Source organism: Musca vetustissima, unplaced genomic scaffold (assembly GCF_032173495.1).
Source record: "Musca vetustissima isolate MV318-11 ecotype Yass unplaced genomic scaffold, APGP_CSIRO_Mvet_v1 utg47811, whole genome shotgun sequence".
In the NCBI taxonomy this organism is placed as follows: Eukaryota; Metazoa; Arthropoda; class Insecta; order Diptera; family Muscidae; genus Musca; species Musca vetustissima.
This window is the reverse complement of record NW_026879147.1, coordinates 14,411-42,156: the sequence shown is the minus strand read 5'-3', so window position 1 is coordinate 42,156 and position 27,746 is coordinate 14,411. Positions and strand designations below refer to the sequence as shown.

Sequence of the window (27,746 nt, the reverse complement as noted above, 5' to 3'; positions counted from 1 at the left end):
TAATATTAACAATTTAATTTATTAATTTTCCGATAATCATCGAAACCAAAAGCATTGCTAATATTGTTCCATATATTGTGGCCCTAGCAGGACCACCGGCTTTATTCTTAAAACCAGCCTCCAGTAAATCATTGCCATCCTGGCCTCTGGATTCACGTTTCTCGGCCTTTTCACACAGCGAACCACAATTGGCATGTTCACAGATGTCACACATTTGGGACTTGGGTGCGCGATAGAACTGACGGGCGCGACGTACTAAATTGGAGAGAAAAATGATGATTTTTTTAATTTAAAAAAAGAAAATCTTTTTTAAAATTTTTTCCAACTTACCATTATCATAATAATCGTACATAATAACAGGTACTGGTTTGTGATTGGTCACCTTGACAACTTTGTAGGCATGCAGGGTGGGGCAAACTTCACGGCGATCCAAATAATCGAAATAGATTATCACGACAGTATTACGTTTTTGGGTTTCGACTTTCTGTAAAATAAAAAAAAAATATTGAAACAAGTTCTTTAAAAAATCCACGCTTTATTTAGAGCCCTAAAAAAATATTCTTTAAAGAATCCACGCCTTGTGTAGAGCTCTAAAAATATTCTTTATGTAGACCCCTAAAAATATTATTTAAAATATGCACGGCTTATGTAGACCCCTAAACATATTACTAAAACCAGTGAGCGGAGCAGTATAGTCGGACGGGGCCGACCATATGATACCCTACACAACTACCACGAAAAGCACACTTTCGGCGGTTCTATATTCTGAGCCTGGGCAATATTTCGTGATATTTGCACCCTTTTTACCGATTATAGATCAACAACTCCCCTGTCTAACACTGGCATATTTCCCAACAATAGTTTTCTTGAAGTGAATTTTTACGCCATAAAATAGAAAATTGACACTTTAGGTTTTGGTAGATTTGACCCTCGGAAAATTGACCGATCATTATCTAAACAGCCGCTCTACGTATATGGTCAGATCCCCTTCACCTTGTAAAATATGTGATGTTCAGTATATAATAATTGCCTCTAGAGCGACTAGAAAATCTGACAAAATTAAAGTTTTCGGTTCACTGCACCCACTGAATGAAATCTCAACATGCATGCTTATTCTTTGGCCCGATCCCTTTCTCCATGTAAAATTACACGATGTTCGGACCATAACTGCGTCCTCTGGAGCGACCAGAAAAACCGACAAAAATTTAGTATTTGGTCCATTTCATCCCCTAAATATTAACCGATCTTTATCAAAAACAATAGGGGTCTTCATTGGCCAGAACCTATCCTACATGCAAAATTTCGTGAAGATTGGTCCATAACTTTGGCCTGTATCGTGTTTACAAATTATAATGGACAGACGGACGGACACACATGTCTAGATTGACTCAGCTAGTCGAGATATGACGATCGGTATACTTAAAGGTGGGTCTAGGACCAATATTTCGCGGCGTTACAAACTTTTGGGGCTACACAAAGCTATAATACCCTGACAACATAGTTGTGTAGGGTATAAAAATCCATGCCTTGTGCAGATCCCTAAAAATATTCCTTAAAATATCCACACCTTATGTAGACCCATAAAAATATTCTTTAAAATATCCACGCCTTATGTAGACCCCTAAAATATTCTTTGAAATATCCACGCCTTATGTAGACCCCTAAAAATATTCTTTGAAATATCCACGCCATATGTAGACCCCTAAAAATACTCTTAAAAATATTCACGTCTTATGTATACTCCTAAAATACTCTTTAAAAAATCCATGTCTTATTCTTTAACAAATTCACGCCTTGTGTAGAGCCCTAAAAATATTCTTTAACAAATCCAGGCCTTGTGCAGAGCCCTAAAAATATTCTTTAACAAATCCACGCCTTGTGTAGAGCCCTAAAAATATTCTTTTACAAATCCACGCCTTGTGTAGAGCCCTAAAAATAATCTTTAACAAATCCACGCCTTGTGGGGGCCCTTTAACAAATCCACGCCTTGTGGGGGCCCTTTAACAAATCCACGCCTTGTGTATTCTTTAACAAATCCACGCTTTGTGTATTCTTTAACAAATCCACGCCTTGTGTAGAGCGCTAGAAATATTCTTTATCAAATCCACGCCTTGTGTAAAGCCCTAGAAATACTCTTTATCAAATCCACGCCTTGTGTATTCTTTAACAAATCCACGCCTTGTGTATTTTTTAACAAATCCACGCCTTGTTTAGAGCCCTAAAAATATTCTTTAACAAATCCACGCCTTGTGTAGAGCCCTAAAAATATTCTTTAACAAATCCACGCCTTGTGTAGAGCCCTAAAAATATTCTTTTACAAATCCACGCCTTGTGTAGAGCCCTAAAAATATTCTTTAACAAATCCACGCCTTTTGTAGAGCCCTAAAAATATTCTTTTACAAATCCACGCCTTGTGTAGAGCCCTAAAAATATTCTTTAACAAATCCACGCCTTGTGTAGAGCCCTAAAAATATTCTTTAACAAATCCACGCCTTTTGTAGAGCCCTAAAAATATTCTTTAACAAATCCACGCCTTGTGTATTCTTTAACAAATCCACGCTTTGTGTATTCTTTAACAAATCCACGCCTTGTTTAGAGCGCTAGAAATATTCTTTATCAAATCCACGCCTTGTGTAAAGCCCTAGAAATACTCTTTATCAAATCCACGCCTTGTGTATTCTTTAACAAATCCACGCCTTGTTTAGAGCCCTAAAAATATTCTTTAACAAATCCACGCCTTGTGTATTCTTTAACAAATCCACGCCTTGTTTAGAGCCCTAAAAATATTCTTTAACAAATCCACGCCTTGTGTATTCTTTAAAATATCCACGCCTTGTGTATTCTTTAAAATATCCACGCCTTGTGTCGATTCCTAAAAATATTCTTTAACAAATCCACGCCTTGTGTAGATTCCTAAAAATATTCTTTAACAAATCCACGCCTTGTGTAGATCCCTAAAACATTTTTTAAAATATCCACGCCTTGTGTAGATCCCTAAAAACATTCTTTAAAATATCCACGCCTTGTGCAGATCTCTAAAAACATTCTTTAAAATATCCACGCCTTGTGCAGATCCCTAAAAACATTCTTTAAAATATCCACGCCTTGTGTAGATCCCTAAAAACATTCTTTAAAATATCCACGCCTTGTGTAGATCCCTAAAAACATTCTTTAAAATATCCACGCCTTGTGTAGAGCCCTAAAAATATGCTTTAAAAAATCCACGCCTTGTGTAGAGCCCTAAAAATATTCTTTAACAAATCCACGCCTTGTGTAGAGCCCTAAAAATATTCTTTAACAAATCCACGCCTTGTGTAGAGCCCTAAAAATGTTCTTTAACAAATCCACGCCTTGTATAGAGCTCTAAAATTATTCTTTAAAAAATCCACGCCTTTTTAGAGACCCTAAAAAAGTTCTTTAAAAAATCCACGGCAATTGTTGACCCTTAAGAATATTTTTTTAAAAATACCCGCCTTGTTAGAGACCCTAAAAATATTCTTTAAAAAATCTCCCCTTACCTTTATTCTTTCACTCGACTCCAATGTGGGCAGGGTATCCGTGTCCACAACAAAACCACTTGGCAAGTAAATTTCCATGACAGCCATATTGGAACGATTGGCATCTCCTTCGGCGGGTATAAAACTAGAAATATGGAAAATAGTTCATGATCACGCCATTAATATTATATCCCAAACCCTACCTGGCACATGCCGACAAATGTAAATAATCCGAATGCGAATTTCTATTCACAGTGGGATCCAAAACAAAACGTGGCCAGGCACTGGTAACATTGGTGTTATAGCGATAGGTAACCTGCGCCAATGCCAATCCATTTCCAGTCGCCGATACTGTGAGATTTTTCAAATTATTTGGTAACTGAAATGCAAAAAATTCAATTACGAAAATTATCCGAAAGTCGTATGAATGTCTGAACTCACCTCAATTGTTTGTAGAACCATTGAATTTTCGGCATTAACATTTATCACAGTCTCTGCATTGGCCCCGTAACGGAATGCCAATTGTAAATTATTCGCTTGGCTGGAAAAACGCTCGGCAAATGCCACCAGGGCCTGTAAACCTATTACCGAATCTTGGGAGCTAACAAAGCCACCCAAATCGTTACGTTGATTCATCAACCATTTCAGGGCTGGCAGAGCATCACCAATTAAAGCATTTTCCAATAGCGAGAGGATGGCATAGGAGGAAATTTCCACATTAACACTGCGTGTACGATTATACCAGGGTGACATGGCCTCGGTGGGTGGAGCGGTTTTGTTCCACCATTTAAGACCATCTGAAAAGGAAATCTGTTTTAGAAGAAATTCTGTTTTAAGAGATTTCATCGGAAATACCTTCATTGACGGCCATTGAGTCCAACCTTTGCACGAATGCAACCTTGGCATTGTGATTGGCCTTTGACAGGACGTAAGTACCAATTGCCATGGCATGTAGATTATTGGAACCATCCAAAGCTCGGGTAATATAATTCAAAGCCTTATTCACATTATTGTTGTATTCCGGATAGGTGTTCTGGAAAAGAAAAAATATATTTTTAAAACCCATTCTTTACAAATCCACGTCTGGTAAAGGACCCTGAAAAATATTCTTTAAAAAATCCACGCCTTGTAAAGGACCCTGAAAGTATTCTTTAAAAAATCTTCGCCTTGTAAAGGACCCCAGAAAATATTCTTTAAAAAATCCTCGCCTTAAAGACCCTGGAAAATTATTCTTCTCCTATCAGAGATCGCTTAGAAGGTTTGCTGGCTACGCTTGAACCCCTTGAAAAGCTTCCTAAAGTACCCCTTCGAGGTTCTTCCGTCTATAGAAGTTCCTTTGAAAGATTTTCTATTCACAGAAGACAACTTTGAGGGTCTTCTGTCAATCGGAGAACCCGTAGAAGGTGACTTCGAGTGTCTTTTGTCTATCAAAGACCCCTTAAAAGGCATTCCTGAAGACCACTTCGACATTATTCTTTCTATAGAAAACACCCTGAAGAAACTTTACCCATATGAGGTCCCTTCAAGGGTCATCTGCCTTCGGATTACCTTTAAAAGGTCTTCTGGATACTTTGAACCTTTTGAAAGGCTTCTTCCTTGAGGACCCCCTAAAGGTTATTCTGTCTTTATAAGTTCCTTTGAAAGGTCTTCTATCCATAGGACGTTCCTTCGAGGGTCTTCTCCCTATCGGAGGACCTCTTCTAGGTTCTTCTGTCTACAGCAGTTCCTTGGCAAGGTTTTTTATTCATAGAAGGCCCCTTTTAGGGTCTTCTGTCTATCGGAGAACCCATAGAAGGAGCCTTCGAGGACCTTTTGTCTATCGAAGACTCCTTAAAAGTTCTTCCTAAAGACCACTTCAAAGGCATTCTGTCTATAGAAACACCCCCGAAACAACTTCTTCCCATATGGGATCCCTTCGAGGGTATTCTGCCTTCGGATATCCCTTAGAAGGTCTTCTGGCTACCTTGAACCTTTTGAAGGGCTTCCTAGACGACCCCCTCGAAGTTCTTCTGTCTGTATAAGTTATTTTTAAAGACCTTCTATCCATAGAACGTCCCTTTGAGGTTCTTCTGCCTATCGGAGACCCCTTAGAATGTCTCCCATATCACCCATAAACACTTACCACATTTTCCATTAAGGCAAGCGTAACAAAGGCACTTAGACTAAGGCCATCATCATCGAATTGTTCGAATACATCACCACCTTCCGAAAAGCCTCCATCTGCCGTCTGACGTGATACGACATATTCCAATGCTCGTCGTATAACCTGTTCATCGATTTGTACAAATTCCGAAGCTAAACGGAAAGCCTTGGCGACATAGGCTGTCAACCAGGTTGAGGTTTTCTCTTCCGATAGGCCAAATGCACTGAAGCCACCATTTTTGTGACGATAATACAGCAGCCGTTGATAGCCCAGCTCCAAATTGTTTTTAATACGCATTTCCAGTGGCGAGTTCAATTGGCGGGTGCGCTAAAGGGGAGAAAGCGGGGTTTAATATTTTTTCTGGAGGGAAGATGTTATTCTACTGACCTGCAAATATTTCAGCACCATTAAGTTGGGCATAAATTGTATCATAGTCTGTTCGCCACAGCCAGAGGGCACGCGTATTAAATTTTCCAAATTACCCAGGACACTGCCGACCACATCTCCCACACCGGATATTTCAATTTTAGCCGAATTCGGTATGGCATTACGGGGTATTTTTATGCTAACATTGGCCATACGTTGGGTACTCGAACCCATTTCGAAGAGAAAACCTTTATTGACAATTTCCATGGCGCCGGGATGTTCGACGAGGAGGGTAGATTCCACTGTGTCTCCGGCCAATTGATTTGTGGCCACAGCCTTGACGACAATGGGACCCACTCGCTTTGGGGTGACAATAAAGGATACGGATTTGGAAGTTTTGGCCAAGACCCTCACAGTTCGACGGCTATACAATTCCACTTCTGGAGAATCAGAAAGATAAAATTGAAGATTTGAATGAAAAAATGCGGAATTTTAAGGAGGATGGAGGGCTTTGGAACACTCACTTGGTTTGGGTTGTGATTTATTATCCACCTGAGGAAAATCGAATTCCTGATTGGTATTATACAACGTAACATCAACATCCAAATCGGAATCTTTGTTATTGAAGACCACAAATGGCAGGGCCAAAGTTTCACCTAAAAAAATTGGGAGATAATTTTTCTTACAATAAATCGCAAAATGTCTCCTCCATTTCCCCAACTTACCCAATCTCACGGAATATGGCAACTCTGTGGTAATATAAAATTCCTTATAGGTTTGCATTTTCTTCACAGGGTTGGTGAGACCAATACCCTGTACGGGATCCAAAGCAAATGCCGAAACCACCCACGAAGTCATAGAGGGTGGTAGACGTCGATGTATTGTCGTACGACCCTCACTGCTGGCGGTAACATTCAAGAAGAGCCATGTATCTGCCGGAGGATGCATTACATGTATCCTCGGGTTATGCCAAAATGGTTTCGGGGTATAGGAGAAGGCATAACGTCCTTTGCCAGGAGCCAAAGTATTCACCTCTATGGCGTGAGCGGGACCAATATCCGTCTTTCGTATGGTCGTTAATTTATGATCATCTTCATGATAACTGCCACCACGTTGCAGGGCCGGTGTGGTCTCAGGTTCCTTTTCTATAATAAAATCGGTATTGGACATTGTGATGACACCAGATTCCTTGCCGGGCGAACCGATGGGGGTGTTGATATCATTCAGGTCATATTGATTGAGGGCTCGCATCAGACTGGACGTAGAGAGATCGTTACCTGGAAGAGAGTGCGAAAGAGAGAAGAGAGAGAAAATAGAATATTTAAATCAAAGACGGGGTAGATTTTTTTAAATATTTTCAGGGTCCTTTATAAGGCGTAAATTTTTAAACGAATATTTTTAGGGTCTCTAAAAAGGCGAGGCTTTTTAGAAGAATATTTTTAGGATCTCTAACAAGGCGTTCCTGGAAGATCCGAGGAAGATCGAGGTTCTTCTGTCTGTAAACGGCCTCCAGAAGGATATTCCCTCCATAGGAGGTCTTCTATCTACCCTTGAACTTATGGAAGGGTTTCCTGACTGACTCCTTGGAGATTCTTCGGGGTTATTTTGTCTGTAGAAAGCCCCTTGAGGGATCTTTTCTCCATAGGAGGTCCTTTCGAGGGTATTCTGCCTATCAGAAATCGCTTAGAAGGTCTTTTGGCTACCCTTGAACCCTATGAAGGGCTTCCTAAAGGACCCCTTCGAGTTTCTTCTGTCTACAGAAGTTCCTTTGAAAGATTTTCTATTCATAGAAGGACCCTTCGAGGGTCTAATGTCTATCGGAGAACCCATAGAAGGAGACTTCGAGGGTGTTTGTCTATCGGAGACCCCTTAGAAGGTTTTCCTTAAAGACCACTTCTATCTATAGAAAACCCCCTGAAGAAACTTCTTCCCATATGAGGTCCCTTCGAGGGTCTTCAGTTTTCGGATATCCCTTAGAACGTCTTCTGGCTACCTTGAACCTTTCGAAGGGCTTCCTAGAGGACCCCCTCGTGTTTCTTCTGTCTGTATAAGTCTCTTTGAAAAATCTTCTATTAATAGAACGTCTACCAAAGCGGGGATTTTTGAAGAATACTTTTAGGGTCTCTAACAAGGCGTGGATTCTATAAAGCCACCTACGGAAGTGTAGATGGAACTTGAGTCCCATAGATAGGGTTTGAAGCCATCTACTGAAGTGTAGATGGAACTTGAGAGCCATAGATGGTCATCTACTGAAGTGTCGATGGAACTTGAGGTCCATAGATAGGCTTCGAAGTCATCTACTGAAGTGTAGATGGAACTTGAGGTCCATAGATGGACTCCGAAGTAATTTACTGAAGTCTAATTGGGACTTGAGGCCCATACATGGGCTCTGAAGTCATCTATTGAAGTGTAGATGAATCTTAAGGGATCTTGACCTATGATGCTATGAGAAGGGTTCTCCTAAATACTAATGTCCTGTTAAGGGCTCTCCTAAATCAAAGGCTTTCCTAAATAAATCTTGACTCACCTTTCCGAATATTGATGGCATTTTGATCTACCACCATTAGACCAATATAATTGTAGGGTTTCGATGTTATTGTGATGTCAATATCCTGGCCAGGTGGCACCCTCAGCGGTGCCTCAATTTGTACATTATTCAAAAGATTCTCCTCGAATTCGATGACCTGTTCATCATAGACAAATTCACCATTTATTACCAGATATACCAGCAGCTTGGCCCGCGGCATCATGGCAAAGGTGGCCAGGAATTTAAAGGTGTGGAAGTTATTGTCATTGACCTGAAAAGAGAGCACGGAAGAGAGGGAGAGTAAAATAAAAATTCCCTCATGTTTCCCGCAAAACTCACATCCACAGCCCGCGACAATAGAATATCACCGCGACCCACTATCTGATATATGAAATATTTCATGGGTTCACTGCAGCGCACCGTTATAGATACCTCTTGATTTATCATGGGCCTGTAATGGAACAGAATTTAATATTTTTAATAATTCCGAAATCATTCCGCAAAAATCATTTAACTTACTTTTCATTCAGAACCTTGGCGGTAATATAATTTTTACTGTGTAAATGTTTGCGCGGTATTTTACCAATATCCGTTATGATGCCTTGATAGTCCACCTATAATTGGAAACATGTGGTAATTTGGTTGCACGAAGAAGGTGTTTGATTCGAACTTACTATAACCGAATGATATACATCTTTATCGCCCAATGGCACGGTAAATTTCATTTTCAGCTCACCCCTGCCATCCAAGGTATAGGTGGTCTTATTATACATTTCACTGCTGCCGTAGACATTTGTTAGATATGCGGTTAGATCAGTCTTAAAGTCCTTCAACATAGCACCATCATTGCGTAATACTTTGGCCTGGAATAAGAAGGGATGAGAACATAGGATACAATTTTTGGGGTTTAGAGGTCATGTACTCCGAGGTTATCAAATATATTGAATATGGAGTTCAGAGGTCATCCAATATAGTGTATATGGGCACCGAAGTCATCTACGATAGTGTAGATGGACTCGGAGGTCATCTACTGTATTGCATATGAATCTTGAAACCATCTACTATAGTGTAGATGGGTTCTGAAGTCATCTGCTGTAGTATAGATGGATTCTGATGTCCTCTACTGTATTGTAGATGGATCTTGCGACCATATACTATAGTGTAGATGGGTTCTGAAGTCATCTTCTGTAGGGTAGATGGGGTTTAGAGGTCATCTACTATAGTGTAGATGGATCTAGAGGTCGTCTATGATAGTAGATGCGTTCTGAAGTCATCTACTGTAGTGTAGATGGTCTTTGAGGTTATTTACTATGGTGTAGATGGACTCAGAAGTCGTCGTGTGTAGGGTAGATGGGGATTAGAGGTCATCAACTATAGTGATGATGGCCTCAGAAGTAATCTACTGTAGTGTAGATGGATCTACTATAGTGCAGATAGGTTCTGAAGTCATCTACTGTAGGGTAGATGGGGTTTAGGGTCATCTACTATAGTGTAGATAGATCTAGAGGTCGTCTACGATAGTAGATGAGTTCTGAAGTCATCTACTATAGTGTAGATGGTCCTTGAGGTTATTTACTATGGTGTAGATGGACTCAGAAGTCGTCGAGTGTAGTGTAGATGGGGCTTAGAGGTTATCAATTATAGTGAAGATGGCCTCAGAAGTCATCTACTGTAGTGTAGATGGATCTTGACACCATCTACTATAGTGTAGATGGATCTTGAGACCATGTACTATAGTGTAGATGGGTACTGAAGTCATATACTGTAGTGTGGATGGGCACTGAAGTTATCTACTGTAGTGTAGATGGACCTTGAGGTTATCCACACTCGTGTAGGTGGACTCAAAAGTCGTCTACTGTAGTATAGATGGGGTTTAAAGGTCATCTACCGTAGTGTAGATGGACCTTGAGGTCATCTACACTCGTGTGGATGGAACTTAAGGTCATATATTTTTGATTTTTTTTTTTTAACCCACGCCTTGATTATTTTTAATTCCACGACTTTAATACTTACCGATACTTCAAATGGCACTCCCGGTATATAGTTACTGGGTAAGCGGGTGGCCTCAACACGATAGGGGTCCAAGTGGACAGTTATTACGGTAGAAAAATTCTGTACCGAACTTGTGGAGGCCTCTTCGACCAGGGCATCTAACAAATACTCCCGCTCATAATCTTCCTTCAGTTTCAGCTCATCACGGATATCAAATTCAAAATAGGCACTGCCATCGATCGGTACTACCTTGCGGGTAATCAAATCATTGACAAATGGCTGCAGTGAACCAAAGAAGGTGGGGTATATGGAGAGGGTGGCCTCACCCACAATTGGTTTACCAAAATCGTAGCTATAAGAAGAATAACAAAATTAGAACAATAAATATGAAAGAAAAAAATTCACTTCCGACTTACTATGCCCTGACGGTGGCCCTTATTTTGCCATCCTTATAGATGACATGCTTATCAGTATCTATATCGACAACAAATTTCGGTAAAATATATTCCACCACCTCAAAGGTACGTTTGTATATCTCCTGCATTATTTCCACCTCCACAGACCATTCACCAAACTTGGGATAATCCGATAGCCTCAAATCATTTGAAAATACACCACTGGTCAGCTTAACATCACGATAATTGCGTATCACATTATCTCCACTATCACGCAGGGTAATATGAACCCGACCATATGAGTTGGCCGGTTTTAAATTCGAATCCATTAAAATTACCCGATAATGGACTGTATCTTCGGGTTTATAGATGGCTTTGTCTGTCTGCACCATAACCGTAAATTGATGGGCATCGAAGTGGAGTTGTGTTTCATTGGTGAAGCGGATGCCGGAAAGACCTTCTGCGGTTAGATTATAGCGATCACTTTTTAAATCGGGTATCTGTGAAATTCAATATTTTACTATGGTAAATCGGAATCGGATTTCTTTTGGGGGACTTACATCAAAATGAACCGTCTCGGTGGAGAATGGCCGTACCTCAGCGGTTTTGAAATCACTATACGAACTACCAATAATGCCCAATTTAACCCGTACCGGTTCGGGGGATTTGTGTATACTTACGGCTACATGATACTGTGAATTGGGTCTTAGAGTATTCGGTGCTATTATGGAATATAATCTGGAAGGAGAAGAAGAAGAAGAAGCAGAGAAAATGTTAAAAGAGTTTTGGAACAAATCTTCAAGAGCTAAGGATATAATAGTCATAAATATTAAAATATACAAGCCTTGTAAGGGACCCTTAAATATATACTTTATAAAATCCACACCTTTTATAGGCCTTGAAAAAAGTCTTCTTTAAAAACTCCACGCCTTGGATAGGCCTTGAAAAAAGTCTTCTTTAAAAACTCCACGCCTTGGATAGACCTTCAATAAAGTCTTCTTTAAAAACTCCATGCCTTGGATAGGCCTTGAAAAAAGTCTTCTTTAAAAACTCCATGCCTTGGATAGGCCTTGAAAAAAGTCTTCTTTAAAAAATCCACGACTTGGATAGGCCTTGAAAAAAGTCTTCTTTAAAAAATCCACGCCTTGGATAGGTCTTGAAAAAAGTCTTCTCTAAAAAATCCACGCCTTGGATAGGCCTTGATAAATGAATCTTTAAAAAAACCACGACTTGGATAGGCCTTGAAAAATGAATCTTTAAAAAATCCACGCCTTGGATAGGCTTTGAAAAAAGTCTTCATTAAAAAATCCACGCCTTGGATAGGCCTTGAAAAAAGTCCTCTTTAAAAAATCCACGCCTTGTATAGGCCTTGAAAAAAGTCTTCTTAAAAACATCCACGCCTTGGATAGGCCTTGAAAAAAGTCTTCTTAAAAAAATCCACGCCTTGGATAGGCCTTGAAAAAATATTATTTAAAAAATACACGCCTATGATAGGCCACGTCTGTAATAGTCCAAGAAAAACTGTTTTAAAAATGCACGTCTATAATAGTCCTTAAAAAATATAATAAAAAAAATCAGCCGATTTTATTAAAAATTTGTTTATCAAAATATTGGAGAATATTCAAGATTTTTATAATGCAATGACGTCATTATGAAGAGCCCACACACAACCATGATAACAAAAATATGGTCATTGTCCGACATTGATTCACACAACAACAACAAAAAATACATCTATAAATTTTATGTCACAAAAGTTGTTGGTTTTTCTTTTTGGTAAGGAAATTGCATAATCGGAGCAATCACACGCACACACAAACAACCTGATATGGGAACCATGACAAAGACATGGTGGGATTTTATATAAAAAATATCATTTTTATTAAGTTATGGCTGCAGTGGAACATAAACAAAGACGCCATCGAGTCTTTTCCCACTAAACCACTTAATTTTTAAGACCATAATTGGTGAATGTGCAGCAACAACAACACACACACACACGCACTCACACTTCTTTCTGAAAATAGTAAGACCACCAGTGGACACCACCTAATTGAAAACTTATTAACAAAGTTAACAAAGAAAGAAAAAAATAATACAACAACAACAAACAACCACTTGTTGACTTACAATAGCATTTACAAATATTCCGAGACATATACAAAATTAATTGTTTTGTTAAGACCAATTGAAACTCTTTAAAAAGTTGCAGATACTGTAAGGACTCTGAAGACACGGTTCAACAAAAAAATATTTAAAAATACACACCTAAGGCTCTAGTATGCTTACAAAAAATATTCAAAAATCTCCTATCATAAATGTAAAACTTTTTTATGAAATTGCATTCTTCGAGGCCTACCTGTAGAACAAGGTAACTGAAGGGAACCACAATTTCTTTCTGAGGCACCAACCAAAACACTTTTATTTTCGCTGAGAAAATTTCCAGCAACCGGAAAATGAACATGTTAAGCTACACCACTGGAATGTTTTACACAGTTAGTCGGATGACATTTGACCCCCAGGGAGTACAAATACCGCAAAGGTTGGTTGCGGTGTATAAATGAAAGTTTGTGTGTTGTTTTCTAGGTTTTGGAGTCAGACACAGTTCATAATTAAAAATGAAAAAAAAACACATTAAGCGGCAACAAAAATATTTAATTTGAAATAACATAAACTGTAGCCACCTGACCATAAATCATGGACTTAATGGGTTCTACTTTGTGTTCTACTTAACGATTATTACTTTTGTTGTTGTTATTTGGGTAAAAAATTAAAATGAATTAAAATTTTTGTGGAGATTCTCAGAGATTTTTTAAATAACACTATTAAGGGGATTTTCTCATCTCATTAATTCTTCAAGGCCTATCTTTTTAAAAATAAATTTTGATAGGCATGGATTTTTTAAAGAAGACTATTTTCAAGGCCTATCCATGGCGTGGATTTTTTAAAGACTTTTTTCAAGGCCTATCCAATGCATGTATTTTTTAACGATTAATTTTACAAGGCCTATCCAAGGCGTGGATTTTTTAAAGATTAATTTTACAAGGCCTACCCAAGGCGTGGATTTTTTAAAGAAGACTTTTTTCAAGGCCTTTCCAAGGCGTGGATTTTTTAATGAAGACTTTTTTCAAGGCCTTTCCAAAGGCGTGGATTTTTCAAAGAATATTTTTCAAGGCCTATCCAAGGCGTGGATTTTTTAAAGAAGACGTTTTTCAAGGCCTATCCAAGGCGTGGATTTTTTAAAGAAGACGTTTTTCAAGGCCTATCCAAGGCGTGGATTTTTTAAAGAAGACGTTTTTCAAGGCCAATCCAAAGCGTGGATTAAAAAAATAATTGAGTCGCTTACTCAGACCATAGTAGCATCAGTTTGCCAACACTATTCTCCACTATTACAGCTGATGTTATTAGTTTTGTTTATGGCGGTACCGATGAATATAAAATCGTTCACTACCTCGAAGCTGTATTTTTCATGTTCCTCAGTGGGTTCGAGTCTACTGGACGTCTTGCACGTTGATACCATAAGATTGGCCCTCTCTATTTACTGGCAGTAAATGGAGAGAGGACCACTGCCCACGTCGGCAGACTCCTTCTCAACTTGAGTTGAGCCATTATGTTGATTTAGTCGACGTGGCCGAGTCGCATATGCTGTTTGGTGTACAGAGTGCCATTTCTGTTCACATTTGCATCTCGCATGACCTTTTCCAGCAGGATGTTAAAAAGGTCACACGACAGACTGTCACCTTGTCTGAATCCTCGTTCAGTATTAAAGGACTCCGAGAGGTCCTTTCCGACTTTCACTGCTGATCTTGTGCCAGTTAAAGTTATCCTGCATAGCCGAATGAATTTTGCAAGAATGTCAAACGCAGACATGGCTTTATACACCTCTGAACGGATAGGGCTGTCGAATGCGGCTTTATAGTCGACAAATAGGTGGAATGTGTCGATGTGTTTTTCGTGGGTTTTTTCCAGGATTTAGCGCAGAGTGAAAATCTGGTCAATGGTGGATTTGCCTGAAGGTCTGAAGCCGCATTGGTATGGTCCAATAATGTCATTGACCATTGGCTTCAGTCGTTCACGCAGCCCGCTGGATAGCACTTTATATGCGATGGAAAGAAGACTAATTCCTCTATAGTTGGCACATATCGTCTTGTCTCATTTTTTGTGCACGGGATGCTGAGGTTTCAATCACGCATTCTTCTAGCCAAATTGTACTAATCAGCTGGTGCATGCTCCTGACCACCAGTCTTGAATAGTTCGGCTTGTAACCCATCGTCACCTGCTGCTTTATTATTCTTCAGCCGATTGATTGCTATTCTGACTTCATCTTGGCTAGGTGGTATACACTCTATACCGTCATATATTATTGGTTCTGGGGTATCCTCTTCACCGCTACTATTTGATACCAGAAGTGTTTTAATATCCTCCTTCCAGATCCTCAGCACGCTGAGAAGTGTTTTAATATGCTCCTTCAAGATCCTCAGCACGCTGTCTGTAACTGTCACTAGGTTTCCTTCTTCATCTCTACAGGAGGATGTGCCTGCACCAAAGCCTTCGGTTTGGTGTTTTACCCGTTGGTAGAATTTTCGGACTTCATTCTGACTCCTGTACATTTGTACGTTTCTCCTCTCTCCTTTTCTCTCGATAATTCTCCATCGCATTACGTGTTGCTACTGTCCGCAGGGTTGCCCTATACGCTGCGTTTTTCATATCAGTAGCATTACGACACTCCTGATCGTACCACGGGTTTCTTGATGGTGGTCTTTTGTACCCAAGTGTTGTTTTTGCTGCAGTTTGTAGGGAAAGGAGCAATTCTCTGCCATTGTGCTTCTATATTATTATCGGGACAAGAAGTGCTTTCGTCAAGCAGTTGGGTAAGTTGAGCGGAGTTGGCTTCTGCTATCTGTTGTGTTTGCACCTTTTCGACGTCAAATTTCCGTGTTACATTACCTGTACCATGTACCTTGGCTGACACAAGGTAATGGTCCAAATCGAAATTCACTTCTCGGATCGATGGGACGTCTAAAACACTGGATGAATGCCTTCCGTCTATCACAACATGATCGATTTGATTTCTCGTTGTTCGATCGGGAGAAATCCAGGTGGCCTTGTGTATATCGAGATGCTTGAATCTGGTGTTTTTGCTGCCGCGAAGTCAATCAACCTCATGCCGTTGTCTGATGTTTGTTCGTGGAGGCTGAATTTTCCGACTGTGGGGCCAAAGTTATTTTCCCTTCCGATATTTGCATTAAAATCTCCTAGTAGAATTTTAATGTCATGGCCAGGGCAAAGGTCATATGCTGTTTCTAGGCGCTCGTAAAATATGGCTTTGGTCTGTTCATCTTTATCTTCGGTCGGAGCATGGGCGCAAATGAGACTGATGTAGAGGAACTTCGCTTTTATACGGATTATAGCAATTCGCTCATCTACTGGAGTGAATCTGGAAACGAGGTCTTTTATTCTCCAATTAACCATAAATCCGCAGCCAAATGCATGTCTCGTTTCATGGCAGCTATAATACAGGACGTAATCATCTGATTTCCGACTTACGCCAGTCCCTTTCCATCGCATTTCCTTTAAGGCAATAATATCGGCTTTGTACTTCTTGAGTACATCCGCCAAAGCGAACACTGCCCCTGTTCTGTACAACGTGCGCACATTGCAGATTCGTAGATCGTGGTCCTTTATACGTTTGCGGGGGTCGTCAACATTAGGGGGTTTGGTATTCTTTTTCTTTGCTTTTTTCACAGTAAGAGAACATTTTTGGGAGTGTGGGCAACAAACCCGACGCCTCAACCCATTTTGTATAGTTTTTATGGGTGAAGTCGCGGCACATATCAGCTCACTATTTCAACGGGTGATGAAAATTGTTACACCAGGTGACACCGTGGGGAGGTCAGTGTCCACAATTGAGATGAAAGAGGGACCAAGGTAAGCCTGGGCTTCGCCATGTTACAGGCAATTAGAGCCGTTGCTTGGTATCTATCATCCCCTACGTCACCCCAAGGCCTATCTAAGGCGTGGATTTTTTAAAGATTATTTTTTGAAGGCCTATCCAAGGCGTGGATATTTTAAAATATTTTTCAAGGCCTATCCAAGGCGTGGATTTTTTAAAGATTAATTTTTCAAAGCCTATCCAAGGCGTGGATTTTTTAAAGATTCAGTTTTCAAGGCCTATCTAAGGCATGGATTTTTTAAAAATTCAGTTTTCAAGGCCTATCCAAGTCGTGGATTTTTTAAAGATTCAGTTTTCAAGGCCTATCCAAGGCGTGGATTTTTTAAAGATTCAGTTTTCAAGGCCTATCCAAGGCGTGGATTTTTTATTATTTAAGTTTTTTTTCAATCTTCCTTAGCCCTACCTGTATTATTGTGTCCACGAACGCTTGATTGACTTGTGCGGTAATCTCCTAAGCTCTTCAATGAAATTACATCCACTAATGAATACAAATTTGAAAGAAAGTGGAATTCCTCAATTGAGGCATGTAAAACATGCATCGGTGTATGTGTGTGTGTGTGCTTGATGGGATTTGTTTTGAGCCATCAATGGTGAGGCTTTGTTATGTCGGTTTAAATCATTGTGGGATTTTGTTTGAATACATAATGGATTGGATATAATGATCACTTCAAAACAAAAAATGTATAAGCCGGGGAAGTGGTTGTGCTGATGATGACGAGCTTGCTAATTTCATTGAATTTGGGTTTGTTGGAAATGATTCGAAACGTGCAAAGCAGGGTGTGTAAGAATGGAATGGAATTTATTATTGAAGAAAATTCTATTTTAAAAATAACAAAAAAATTGTGACCTAGTTGTTTTCAATTTTTAACGGGTGTTTAGGGTATAAATTTATAGCATTCTATATTAATAGTTCGAAATATTTGAATTTGTTTCAAAAAATAATATTAAATATTAACAATTTCCACACTTTTTACTCATTCTATGGAACGAATGTGTCACCATGAATGACATGACCAAGTATGTGTGTGTTGGAATTTATTTATTTCAATCCCCCCGCAATTTCGAATTACTTCTATTCTCAGGGAAATGAATCAGCAAGCACACACACACAAAACTTGAGTATTTCCGTAAAAGCAAAAAACAAAAAATATATAATGGGATTTTAATGTAAAAAATGAGAAAATAAAACAATTTAAAGTGAAAAATAAATAAATAAAAAAATATTGTGCGAAAATAACCGCAAAACAATAAACAAACAAAAAATAAGTTAAATAAACTGTGAAAAAATAAACAAATGTATGAATGTGTGTTTGTAGCTAGCCACCAGTATATCGGAGTAGTTCAAATAAGAATTGCGGCTTATAAGAAAAAAGCAAAAAACAAAACACAGAAAACTAGCAACAAGTCAAGGTGAGCTCTCAAAAAGGAAATACCAAAAGCAACAACGACAAACGGCAATAGTATGCAACAATATTTGGACAAGTGTTATAACTACACTTGGAAAAAAAAAATGGAATTAAAAAAATATATATTAAAAAAATAAAGAAGTAAATCAAAAAAATATATATATATATATATATTTTCAAGGGGTGGATTAAAAAAAATCGAGGCCTATCATAGGTGTGAATTTTGAAGCATATTTTCTTAAGACATGTCGTAGGCGTGATTTTTTTAAAAATGTTTTTGTGGGGCCTATCATAGGCCTGGATGTTTTAAAGTATTTTGTTAAGGCCTATCATAGGAGTTAATTTCTTAAACATATTTTTTAAGGCCTACCATAGGCCAGAATTTATTAAAATAATTTTATACAGGCCTATTATAGGCCTCGAGGTCTATCATTGGAGTGGATTTAATAAACATATTTTTCAAAGCTTATCATAGGCGTGAAATTATTACAAATATTTTCCAGAATAATCATAGGCGTGGACTCATTAAAAATATTTTTTCAAGGCTAATCATAGGCGTGGATTTTGACATTTTTTCAAAACCTATCAAAGATGTGCATTTCATTGAAATATATTTTTTGAGACCTTGTCCGTGGGCGAGTATTTTTTAAAATATTTTTTTTTCAAGGCCTACCAATAGGCGTGGGTCCCTCTTTCAACTCAAGCATCTTGGTCCCTCTTTCAACTCAAGCATCTCGATATACACAACGCCACCTGGATTTCTCCAGATCAAACAACGATAGATCAAATTGATCATGTTGTGATAGACGGAAGGCATTCATCCATTGTATTAGACGTTCGGTCGATACGAGGAGCGAATATCTGACCACTACCATGTAGCAGCCAAGATTCGCATTCGTCTTAATGTAGCAGCAAAGGTGCGATTTAACATAACACGGAAAATCGATGTCGAAAAGCTGCAAACACAACAGGTAGCAGAAGCCTACTCCGCTCAACTTACCCACCTGCTTGACGAAAGCACTCCTTGTCCTGAAAATAATATAGAAGCACAATGGCAAAGAATTGCCCACTACCCACAAACTGCAGCAAAAGCAACTCTTGGGTACCAATAATTCCGTGGTACGATCAGGAGTGTCGCAATGCTGCTGATGTGAAAAACGCAGCGTTTAGGGCAACCCTGCAGACAGTAGCAACACATAATGCGATGGAGAATTATTGGGAGAAAAGGAGAGAAGAAAAACGTATTTTCAGAAAAAAGAAGAAAGAACAAGAAAAACGTGAACGTGAGCAAATCGAAATGTACAGGAGTCATAATGAATTCCAGAAATTTTACCAACAGGTAAAACACATTCTCCTTTGGTGCATGCACATCCTCCTGTAGAGATACAGAAGGAAACCTTGTGACAGATACATACAGCGTGCTGAGGATCTGGAAGGAGCATTTATACCACCTAGCCAAGATGAGGTCAGGTCAGCAATTAATCGATGGGTTACCAGCCGAAATATTCAAAGCAGATGGTCAGATGCTTGTCAGGAGCATGCACCAGCTTTTTATTAAAAAAGTGTTATCTAGCGGGAGATACGACTGAAGCCAATGGTCAATGACATTATTGCACCATACAAATGCGGCTTTAGACCTGGCAAATCCACCATTGACAAGATTTTCACTCTGCACCAAATCCTGGAAAAGACCCACGAAAAATACATCGACCCAATCCGTTCAGAGGTATTTAAAGCCATGTCTACGTTCGGCATTCATGTAAAATAAATACGGCTATGCAGGATAACTTTAAGTGTCACAAGGTCAGCGGTCGAATGATCGGCATTGTCAAACGTATCGAACTGCAGGAACTACGTTGCCTAGGTCATGTTGTGAGAATGGATAAGGATGCCCAGCACAAAAGGCATACAAGAGCGAGTCTACTGATGGCTCACACAGAAGGTCGACTTTTTAAGGTATTCCCCATATAACAATAGCACCCAATATTCGTTTTTTAAGGCTTTTGAACATGTTTTACAATAATAATTTGATATTTCGGGGGTTCACTTGGTAGAAAAACTAAAAATTATAAATAGTTGCCCACTCTTTAGGGTAGATCCCATATAATGCTACATCCCGAATTTCGGTGTACTGGTTGTAATTTTATATTTTGGATTCTCATTGAGTAGGAAATCTCCCTAACAAAAATCAATATCAATATTGGCCCAAGATTCCGATATAATGGTTGATTCCCATTATTTGGTACTTTGAGCACGTTTTTCAACCGAATTGGCTTTAATTTGACACCCTATCAGAACCCAAAAACTCAAATTTTCCTACAAAAAATATCGTTAATATCGGTTTATATTTTGTATAGGTAAAGGTCTTGTCCTATTCTTGGTACTTTGAAGACTTTAGTCAAATTTTTCTTAACAAAAAGGCTCAAATTTAGGCTGGCAGTCATATAAAGTCCGCCCAATTTTCGATATTTTGAAAACGATTTAATTGCATTTTTGCATAGCCCCTATATAATAGTCTTACACCATTTTCACAATTTTGAAAAGGTTTAAGGCGCATTTTCTTACACTGTAATTTGACTTTGAGGATTCCTGGGAATATACATACCTCTTCACAGAAAAGTTGCGATATAGGTCCATTTTATTAAATTAAATTAAAAGTGCAGTTTTTAGCCCGTTTTTTTCAATACCAACATAAAGCGTTCTAGAATCTGATGTTTAACATTTTTTCCAATTTTTTCTCGAAGTGCTACAAATTTGTATACCCTACACCACACTGTGGTACAGAGTATTATGTTTGTTTTTTTTTTTCAGAAATGCGTAGGTTCAACATGTAATCATTTTAAGTTTCTTTTTTACTGCCTGTCAATCATCGGTTGTGGCAAATTTTGAGATAACGAATACCGACAGCGACAATGACGAAGGAGGAACACAAAAACAAAATGAATAGTAAACCAGAAGTCGTTAAGACAATAATAACGATCTGAAGATATGAAAAAAATACAGCAAACTTAAGAAAAAAACAATTGTTTGCCTTCTTCGCAGCATGAAAGGTGATTATTTATTGTAGAGAGGAAGTATGAAAGTGCGGGTGGTAATACAAGCGTTTGTTTTGTGGTTGGCGGTTTGCTGCAGACTGCAACCTGAGCAATGGGAAAATGCAAACAGATGAACTAAATTTTCCCTGGAGTTTTATAAAAATACTTGTGTAGACCCATAAAAATATTTTTTGAAAAACCACGACTTGTGTAGGTGCTCGAAAAAATATTCTTTAAAAAATCCACGCCTTGTGTAGGTGCTCGAAAAAATATTCTTTAAAAAATCCACGCCTTGTGTAGGTGCTCGAAAAAATATTCTTTAAAAAATCCACGCCTTGTGTAGGTGCTCGAAAAAATATTCTTTAAAAAATCCACGCCTTGTGTAGGTGCTCGAAAAAATTATTCTTTAAAAAATCCACGCCTTGTGTAGGTGCTCGAAAAAATATTCTTTAAAAAATCCACGCCTTGTGTAGGTGCTCGAAAAAATATTCTTTAAAAAATCCACGCCTTGTGTAGGTGCTCGAAAAAATATTCTTTAAAAAATCCACGCCTTGTGTAGGTGCTCGAAAAAATATTCTTTAAAAAATCCACGCCTTGTGTAGGTGCTCGAAAAAATATTCTTTAAAAAATCCACGCCTTGTGTAGGTGCTCGAAAAAATATTCTTTAAAAAATCCACGCCTTGTGTAGGTGCTCGAAAAAAGTATTCTTTAAAAAATCCAAGCCTTGTGTAGGTGCTCGAAAAAATATTCATTAAAAAATCCACGCCTTGTGTAGGTACTCGAAAAATAATTCTTTAAAAAATCCACGCCTTGTGTAGGTGCTCGAAGAAATATTCTTTTAAAAATCCACGCCTTGTGTAGGTGCTCGAAAAAATATTCTTTAAAAAAACACTACCTCTTAAAATGTATTTTCTTTACTAGTTCCATTCATGTGGATTGGTCCCCCTGACGTCTACATTTAATTGCTATGCTGTTTGTGTATTAAGTCTTTTGTTTATTTATTTATTTTTTTTCTCTCATTTTTATTATTCTTGTTACGGATCTCCATGCAAAATTCGAAATTAAAATAATGACCAACAGCCCTTCCCCCTCCTCTTCCACACGTCATGCACGCATTTAATTATTATGTAGAGGTTTGTGTCTTAAGTCTTTTGTTTTATTTGATGTGTGTGATTTTTTGCTACCTTTTTTCAGGTGACATTTGATAAGGGAAGGGGTGAAGGGTCATATGTATGTGAATATTCTGTGTTGTTTTAGTTTGTGTTTATTATTTTTGTTGTAATCCATTGTTGTGATTTGTACTGGATTTTTTTTGTTTGTGTTTTGTTTGACTAACGTAAATTAAAAACAAACTGGATTTCGTATGTGTCAATGTATCAGCGGAACATATGAGATCATTTTTGTATTAAAAAATATATATCGTACACTCACAAGCTATAAGATTTTTTTCTTTGCAAAAAATTAAAATTTTTTTCTGTGTACTTTTTTGGTAAAAATAAATTTATAAAAAAAATGAAAAAAAAAACTTGGAATACAAACCCTTGACCAGAATTTAAATGCACCAAAAGTGACAATATTATAAAGCACTGATGTTTCACAAACATTTTGTTATTGTGTTTATTTTACTGTTGTTGCTGCTTGGCTGGCTAAGTTATTCGGAATAAAAATTGACTGTCGTCTTGCGTCGCTGTGTCGCAATGCTGGGCAACGTTGTTACGCTCTCGTTAACATTTAGTTTTAGATTTTTTGTTTTCGTATTGTCTTTGCGAAATTCTTAAATCGTTGAGGTATGACTGACAACAGACAAAAAAAATAAAAACAGATTTTTATTATAAAAACAGCAACAAAAAGATACTCATACACCAACACAATCAATAATTTTTTTCTTTCAAAACAATTTTTTTAGGAATTAAAAACCACTTCAATCGGATATTTTATAGCATTTCATATCGAATTTATTTCATTTTTTTATTCATTCATCATCACATTGATTCATCGATAATTTTGTGTGAGTGGGTAGCCGCCTCTCAGACTAACACACAACCACGCAAAATATGATTTTTTATCTGCGGAATCTTAGATTCAATTCTGATTTTGTTAAGACACTGACCACTATTGCTTTTTGTTTTTTCCTAAGAATTAAATATTTTTTTCTTTCTTCACAATTTCTGGATTTTTTCGGATCTGTAATTACGTTCGGTTCGTTTTCATGTGCCGCGTTCTTCGATTTTTCTCTATACGTTGTTATACGACACGAGTCTTAGCCACTACTAAACTCAAAACCTGGCTAACATGGCTTAATTCTGGTAGAAGTCTCCACGTTGTGTGGAGCCCACACACTCACAAAAGCTTAGACTCTTTACAAAATAAAGAGAACGAGAGAGAGAAAGCTAAATAACAGTGGGCCAAACCAAAAAAAGTGAGTGGAGTTTTTAAAGAATATTTTTTAGGCACCTACACAAGGCGTGGATTTTTTAAAGAATATTTTTGCGAGCACCTACACAAGGCGTGGATTTTTTAAAGAATATTTTTGAGACCCTACACAAGGCGGGGATTTTTTAAAGAATATGTTTGAGACCCTACACAAGGCGTGGATTTTTTAAAGAATATTTTTGAGACCCTACACAAGTCGTGGATTTTTTCAAGAACATTTTTTCGAGCACTTACACAAGGCGTGGATTTTTTTAAGAATATTTTTTCGAGCACCTACACAAGGCTTGGATTTTTTAAAGAATATTTCTTCGAGCACCTACACAAGGCGTGGATTTTTTAAAGAATATTTTTTAGGCACCTACACAAGGCGTGGATTTTTTAAAGAATATTTTTCGAGCACCTAAAAAAGGCGTGGATTTTTTGAAGAATATTTTTTAAGGGCTCTACACAAGGCGTGGATTTTTTAAAGAATATTTTTTAAGGGCTCTACACAAGGCGTGGATTTTTTAAAGAATATTTTTTTAGGGCTCTACACAAGGCGTGGATTTTTTAAAGAATATTTTTTTAGGGCTCTACACAAGGCGTGGATTTTTTTAAAGAATATTTTTTTAGGGCTCTACACAAGACGTGGATTTTTTAAAGAATATTTTTTCAGGGCTCTTCACAAGGCGTGGATTTTTTAAAGAATATTTTTTCAGGGCTCTACACAAGGCGTGGATTTTTTAAAGAAAAATTTTTTGGGCTCTACACAAGGCGTGGATTTTTTAAAGAATATTTTTTCAGGGCTCTACACAAGGCGTGGATTTTTAAAGAATATTTTTTTAGGGCTCTACACAAGGCGTGGATTTTTTAAAGAATATTTTGGGAAGCATATTTTTTATTCCGATTATCGTGAGGAAAATAAATTCTTAATTATAATTATCGGTTGTATTTATTTATTATATATTCGAAATATCAAATAATTTCTAACAATTTATATGCCATATAACACAGTGGATCGTTTTTCGGTATTATAGTAATCATAGATTGTAATGGGTGTGGGTTTCAAATCATCCACGGTATGTAACTTATTGGCGAAAATATCAAAGGAGCTAACCTCCCCATCCACCAGACACTCAAAATAGACCACAATGATGGTGTTATCATTTTTCGTATCAACCCTTTGAACGCGTAGAGCATTTCGAATTCCATCCAAATTATCCACATGAGTACTGTATCCCGATGGTAGGCTGATTTCCATTACAACCATATTTGATTCCTTCCTTCCACCATTCGATTGAGGTTTATACGCAGCACTAACATTCATTGAGAATTGACCAGGTAGAGGTGTTGCCTTGGGTGTATACTCGATATGGAAATTGGGTTCAATTTCAGGAACATTGATGTTATAATGATAGGATAATTGTATTAAGGCAGATGAACCCTCGGCACCATTGGCTGTGAAGCTTACACGGCGTGTTGATTTGGGTAACTGAAAGAATGAAGGATTTAATTTGATTTTATTTAAAAATTTATTATCTTTAAAAATTGCAGTACCCACCACATGACTTTGTAAAATGAAAGAGTTCTCCTGATCCACATCAAACTGACCGCTGGTTGTTTCCACACCCTTTTCGTCCAGAGCCTTAAATTGAATTTGAAGTTTTCCACCATCTGCACCACCACCAGCCGATTTTGGTGAATATTTTTCGGCAAATGCCACTAAGGCCTTGAGACCCACCACGGTGTCCTGTGTCGAATCAAAGCCACCCAAATTATTACGCCGACCAATTAGCCATTTTAGAATTGGTAGAATGCTACCCAAATCCTGCTCAGTCTCCAGCAGGGCTTGTAAAATATAGGCGGTAACTTCAATGTCATTGTTTGTGTCCTTCGTCTCCGTCGTATCATTGGACCACCATTTTAAATTATTTTCCAAATTCGATTTCAATTGAAGCTTCTGACGTACACTATCGGTCAAGGGATGATTAGTTTTTTGAAATACCAGCAACATGAGGGCCAGGGAATATAAATTATCTTCACTGTCAACGTGAGCGGCAAGATATTGCAAGGACTTGTGGACTCGCTCCTTATACTTCGTGGTATATTTCTGAAAGGAGGTTAGAAGGATTAAAAACAAAAATTAATTTTGGGGGATTATTTAGGAGTGTTGGTTTAGGGGAGGAGTTTTTTTTTGAAAGAGTTTCGAAGTTTTTTTTAAGATTTTTTGTTTGGACATCATTCGAAGGCGTAGATTTTTAAAGAGTATTTTTGTTCAGTGACCACTGCAAGTGAAGATAAAACAAAATATTGGGGACCATCTCCACCTGTGGACTTTTTAAAGACAATTTTTTTACATAATTCAAAAAGGTAGGGTTTTGTAAAGAATGTTTTTTTTTTTGGAATCATTACAAAGTGTGGTGAATGATTTTAAGGAATATTTTTCAGGGACCATTTACTATCGAATCGAATTTTCCAATACATATTTCAAAAACCATTATTAGCCTGAATTTTTTTTCAAAAGAATGCAAATATGATATATATAATATATAATTTAGATAATTTCAGCGACTATTCAAGGTTGTGAATGGCGGAGTGGAATTTTTAAAGGCTGGAGTTTTTAAGAATAGTTTTTCAGCACCAGATAGGGTATTTTGTCTTTTCTTAGTCATCGATTTCTTAAAAACACAAATGGTCTTCATAAGACTTGACGATTTTAAATAATTCTTCGAGGTTGTTCTGGAGCGGAGTTCTTAAAAAATTTATTTTTCAAAGCCCTTTTTAGACCTTAATTTTTTAAAAGAATATTTTTTTCAGGGACCATTGAAGGTTGTGAATGGCGGTGTGAGATTTCTAAAGGGTGAAGTTTTAAAGAATATTTTTTCTGGATCCGCACCGAAGTTGATGTTGTTGATTAATTTTTTTCATTGTATTTTTTTAGTCGTAGACTTGTTAAGAGTTTTCCTTTAATTACAGCCATTAGGCTTGAAGTTTTAAATAATTGCTTAGAGGCACTTCTCAGGCCTTGAGTTTCAAAGAATATTATTTTTTCAAGGTTCTTCTATGGAAGTAGGGTTTACTCGTATATATTTTTAAGTTGCTTTATAGGCCTGAATTTTTAAAAACAAATATTTTTAGGGACAATTTGAAGTTGTGAATGGGGGTATGGGATTTATAAAGGTTGCAGTTTCGAAAAATGATTTTTCAAGACTCACACTAGAGTGGTTAAGTTTTTAATGAATATTTGTTCATGGTGTTTTCGTAGTCGCCAGGATTTTTAAGGATCTTCCTAACGGTCTTGAAATTTGAAATAATTGCTTCAAGGTACTGCATAGGCCTGGATTTTTTTTCAATGCGCTTCTAGAAGCGTAGAGTATACTCTTATATATTTTTAAGGTGCTTTATATGTCCTTTTATTAAAGAATATTTTTAGGGACCATTTAAGGTTGTGAATGGAGATTTTATGAATACTTTTTTAGGACCCAGACCAGAAAAACATATTTTCAAGGCATATATAAGGCGTTGATTTTTTAAAGAATATTTTTTCCAAGACATATATAAGGCGTGGATTTTTTAAAGAATATTTTTTCCAAGGCATATTTAAGGCGTGGATTTTTTAAAGAATATTTTTTCTAAAGCCTATATAAGGCGTGGATTTTTTAAAGAATATTTTTTCTAAAGCCTATATAAGGCGTGGATTTTTTAAAGAATATTTTTTCTAAAGCCTATATAAGGCGTGGATTTTTTAAAGAATATTTTTTCCAAGGCATAGAGATTTTAAGGAATATTTTTCCAAGGCATAGAGTTTTTATAGAATTTATTTTCAATGTCCTTCTCAAGCCTGATTTTCTTAAATAATATTTTTAGGGACCATTCAAGGGTGTGAATGGCGGCATGGGATTCCTAAATGGTGGAGGTTTTATGAATACATCTTCAGGATCCCCATTAGAGTGGTTAATTTTCAATGAATATTTGTCCTTAATGTTTTTCTAGTCGTGGATTTTGTATGAATTTTTTTAG

General features: G+C 37.6%; 1 protein-coding gene across 1 annotated transcript; it reads right to left on the bottom strand.

Moving 5' to 3' along the window:
* Window positions 1-13: 13 nt before the first annotated feature.
* On the bottom strand, window positions 14-22,959 carry LOC133323950 (thioester-containing protein 1 allele R1). Its single transcript, XM_061532849.1, has 18 exons — window positions 22,854-22,959; window positions 11,481-11,658; window positions 10,942-11,420; window positions 10,547-10,877; window positions 9,208-9,396; window positions 9,053-9,147; window positions 8,873-8,984; window positions 8,534-8,804; window positions 6,732-7,283; window positions 6,531-6,662; window positions 6,028-6,446; window positions 5,620-5,967; window positions 4,353-4,530; window positions 3,939-4,294; window positions 3,701-3,876; window positions 3,519-3,642; window positions 331-484; window positions 14-255 (listed from the first exon to the last, which is right to left on the bottom strand). Exons 1-18 carry the CDS (start codon window positions 22,916-22,918, stop codon window positions 14-16), a joined length of 4,401 nt encoding a protein of 1,466 aa, XP_061388833.1. The 5' UTR covers window positions 22,919-22,959.
* Window positions 22,960-27,746: the final 4,787 nt, after the last annotated feature.

What these genes read in the sequence shown, in the direction of transcription:
- LOC133323950 (XM_061532849.1), bottom strand. Translation starts at nt 22,918, where the DNA reads ATGTTTGTGAAACATCAGTGCTTTATAATATTGTCACTTTTGGTGCAT. An exon ending in AGGGCCACCGTCAGGGCATA is followed by an intron (nt 10,878 to 10,941) that starts GTAAGTCGGAAG and finishes TTCTTCTTATAG; the next exon opens with CTACGATTTTGGTAAACCAA. An exon ending in TGCCATCAATATTCGGAAAG is followed by an intron (nt 7,284 to 8,533) that starts GTGAGTCAAGAT and finishes ACTCTCTTCCAG; the next exon opens with GTAACGATCTCTCTACGTCC.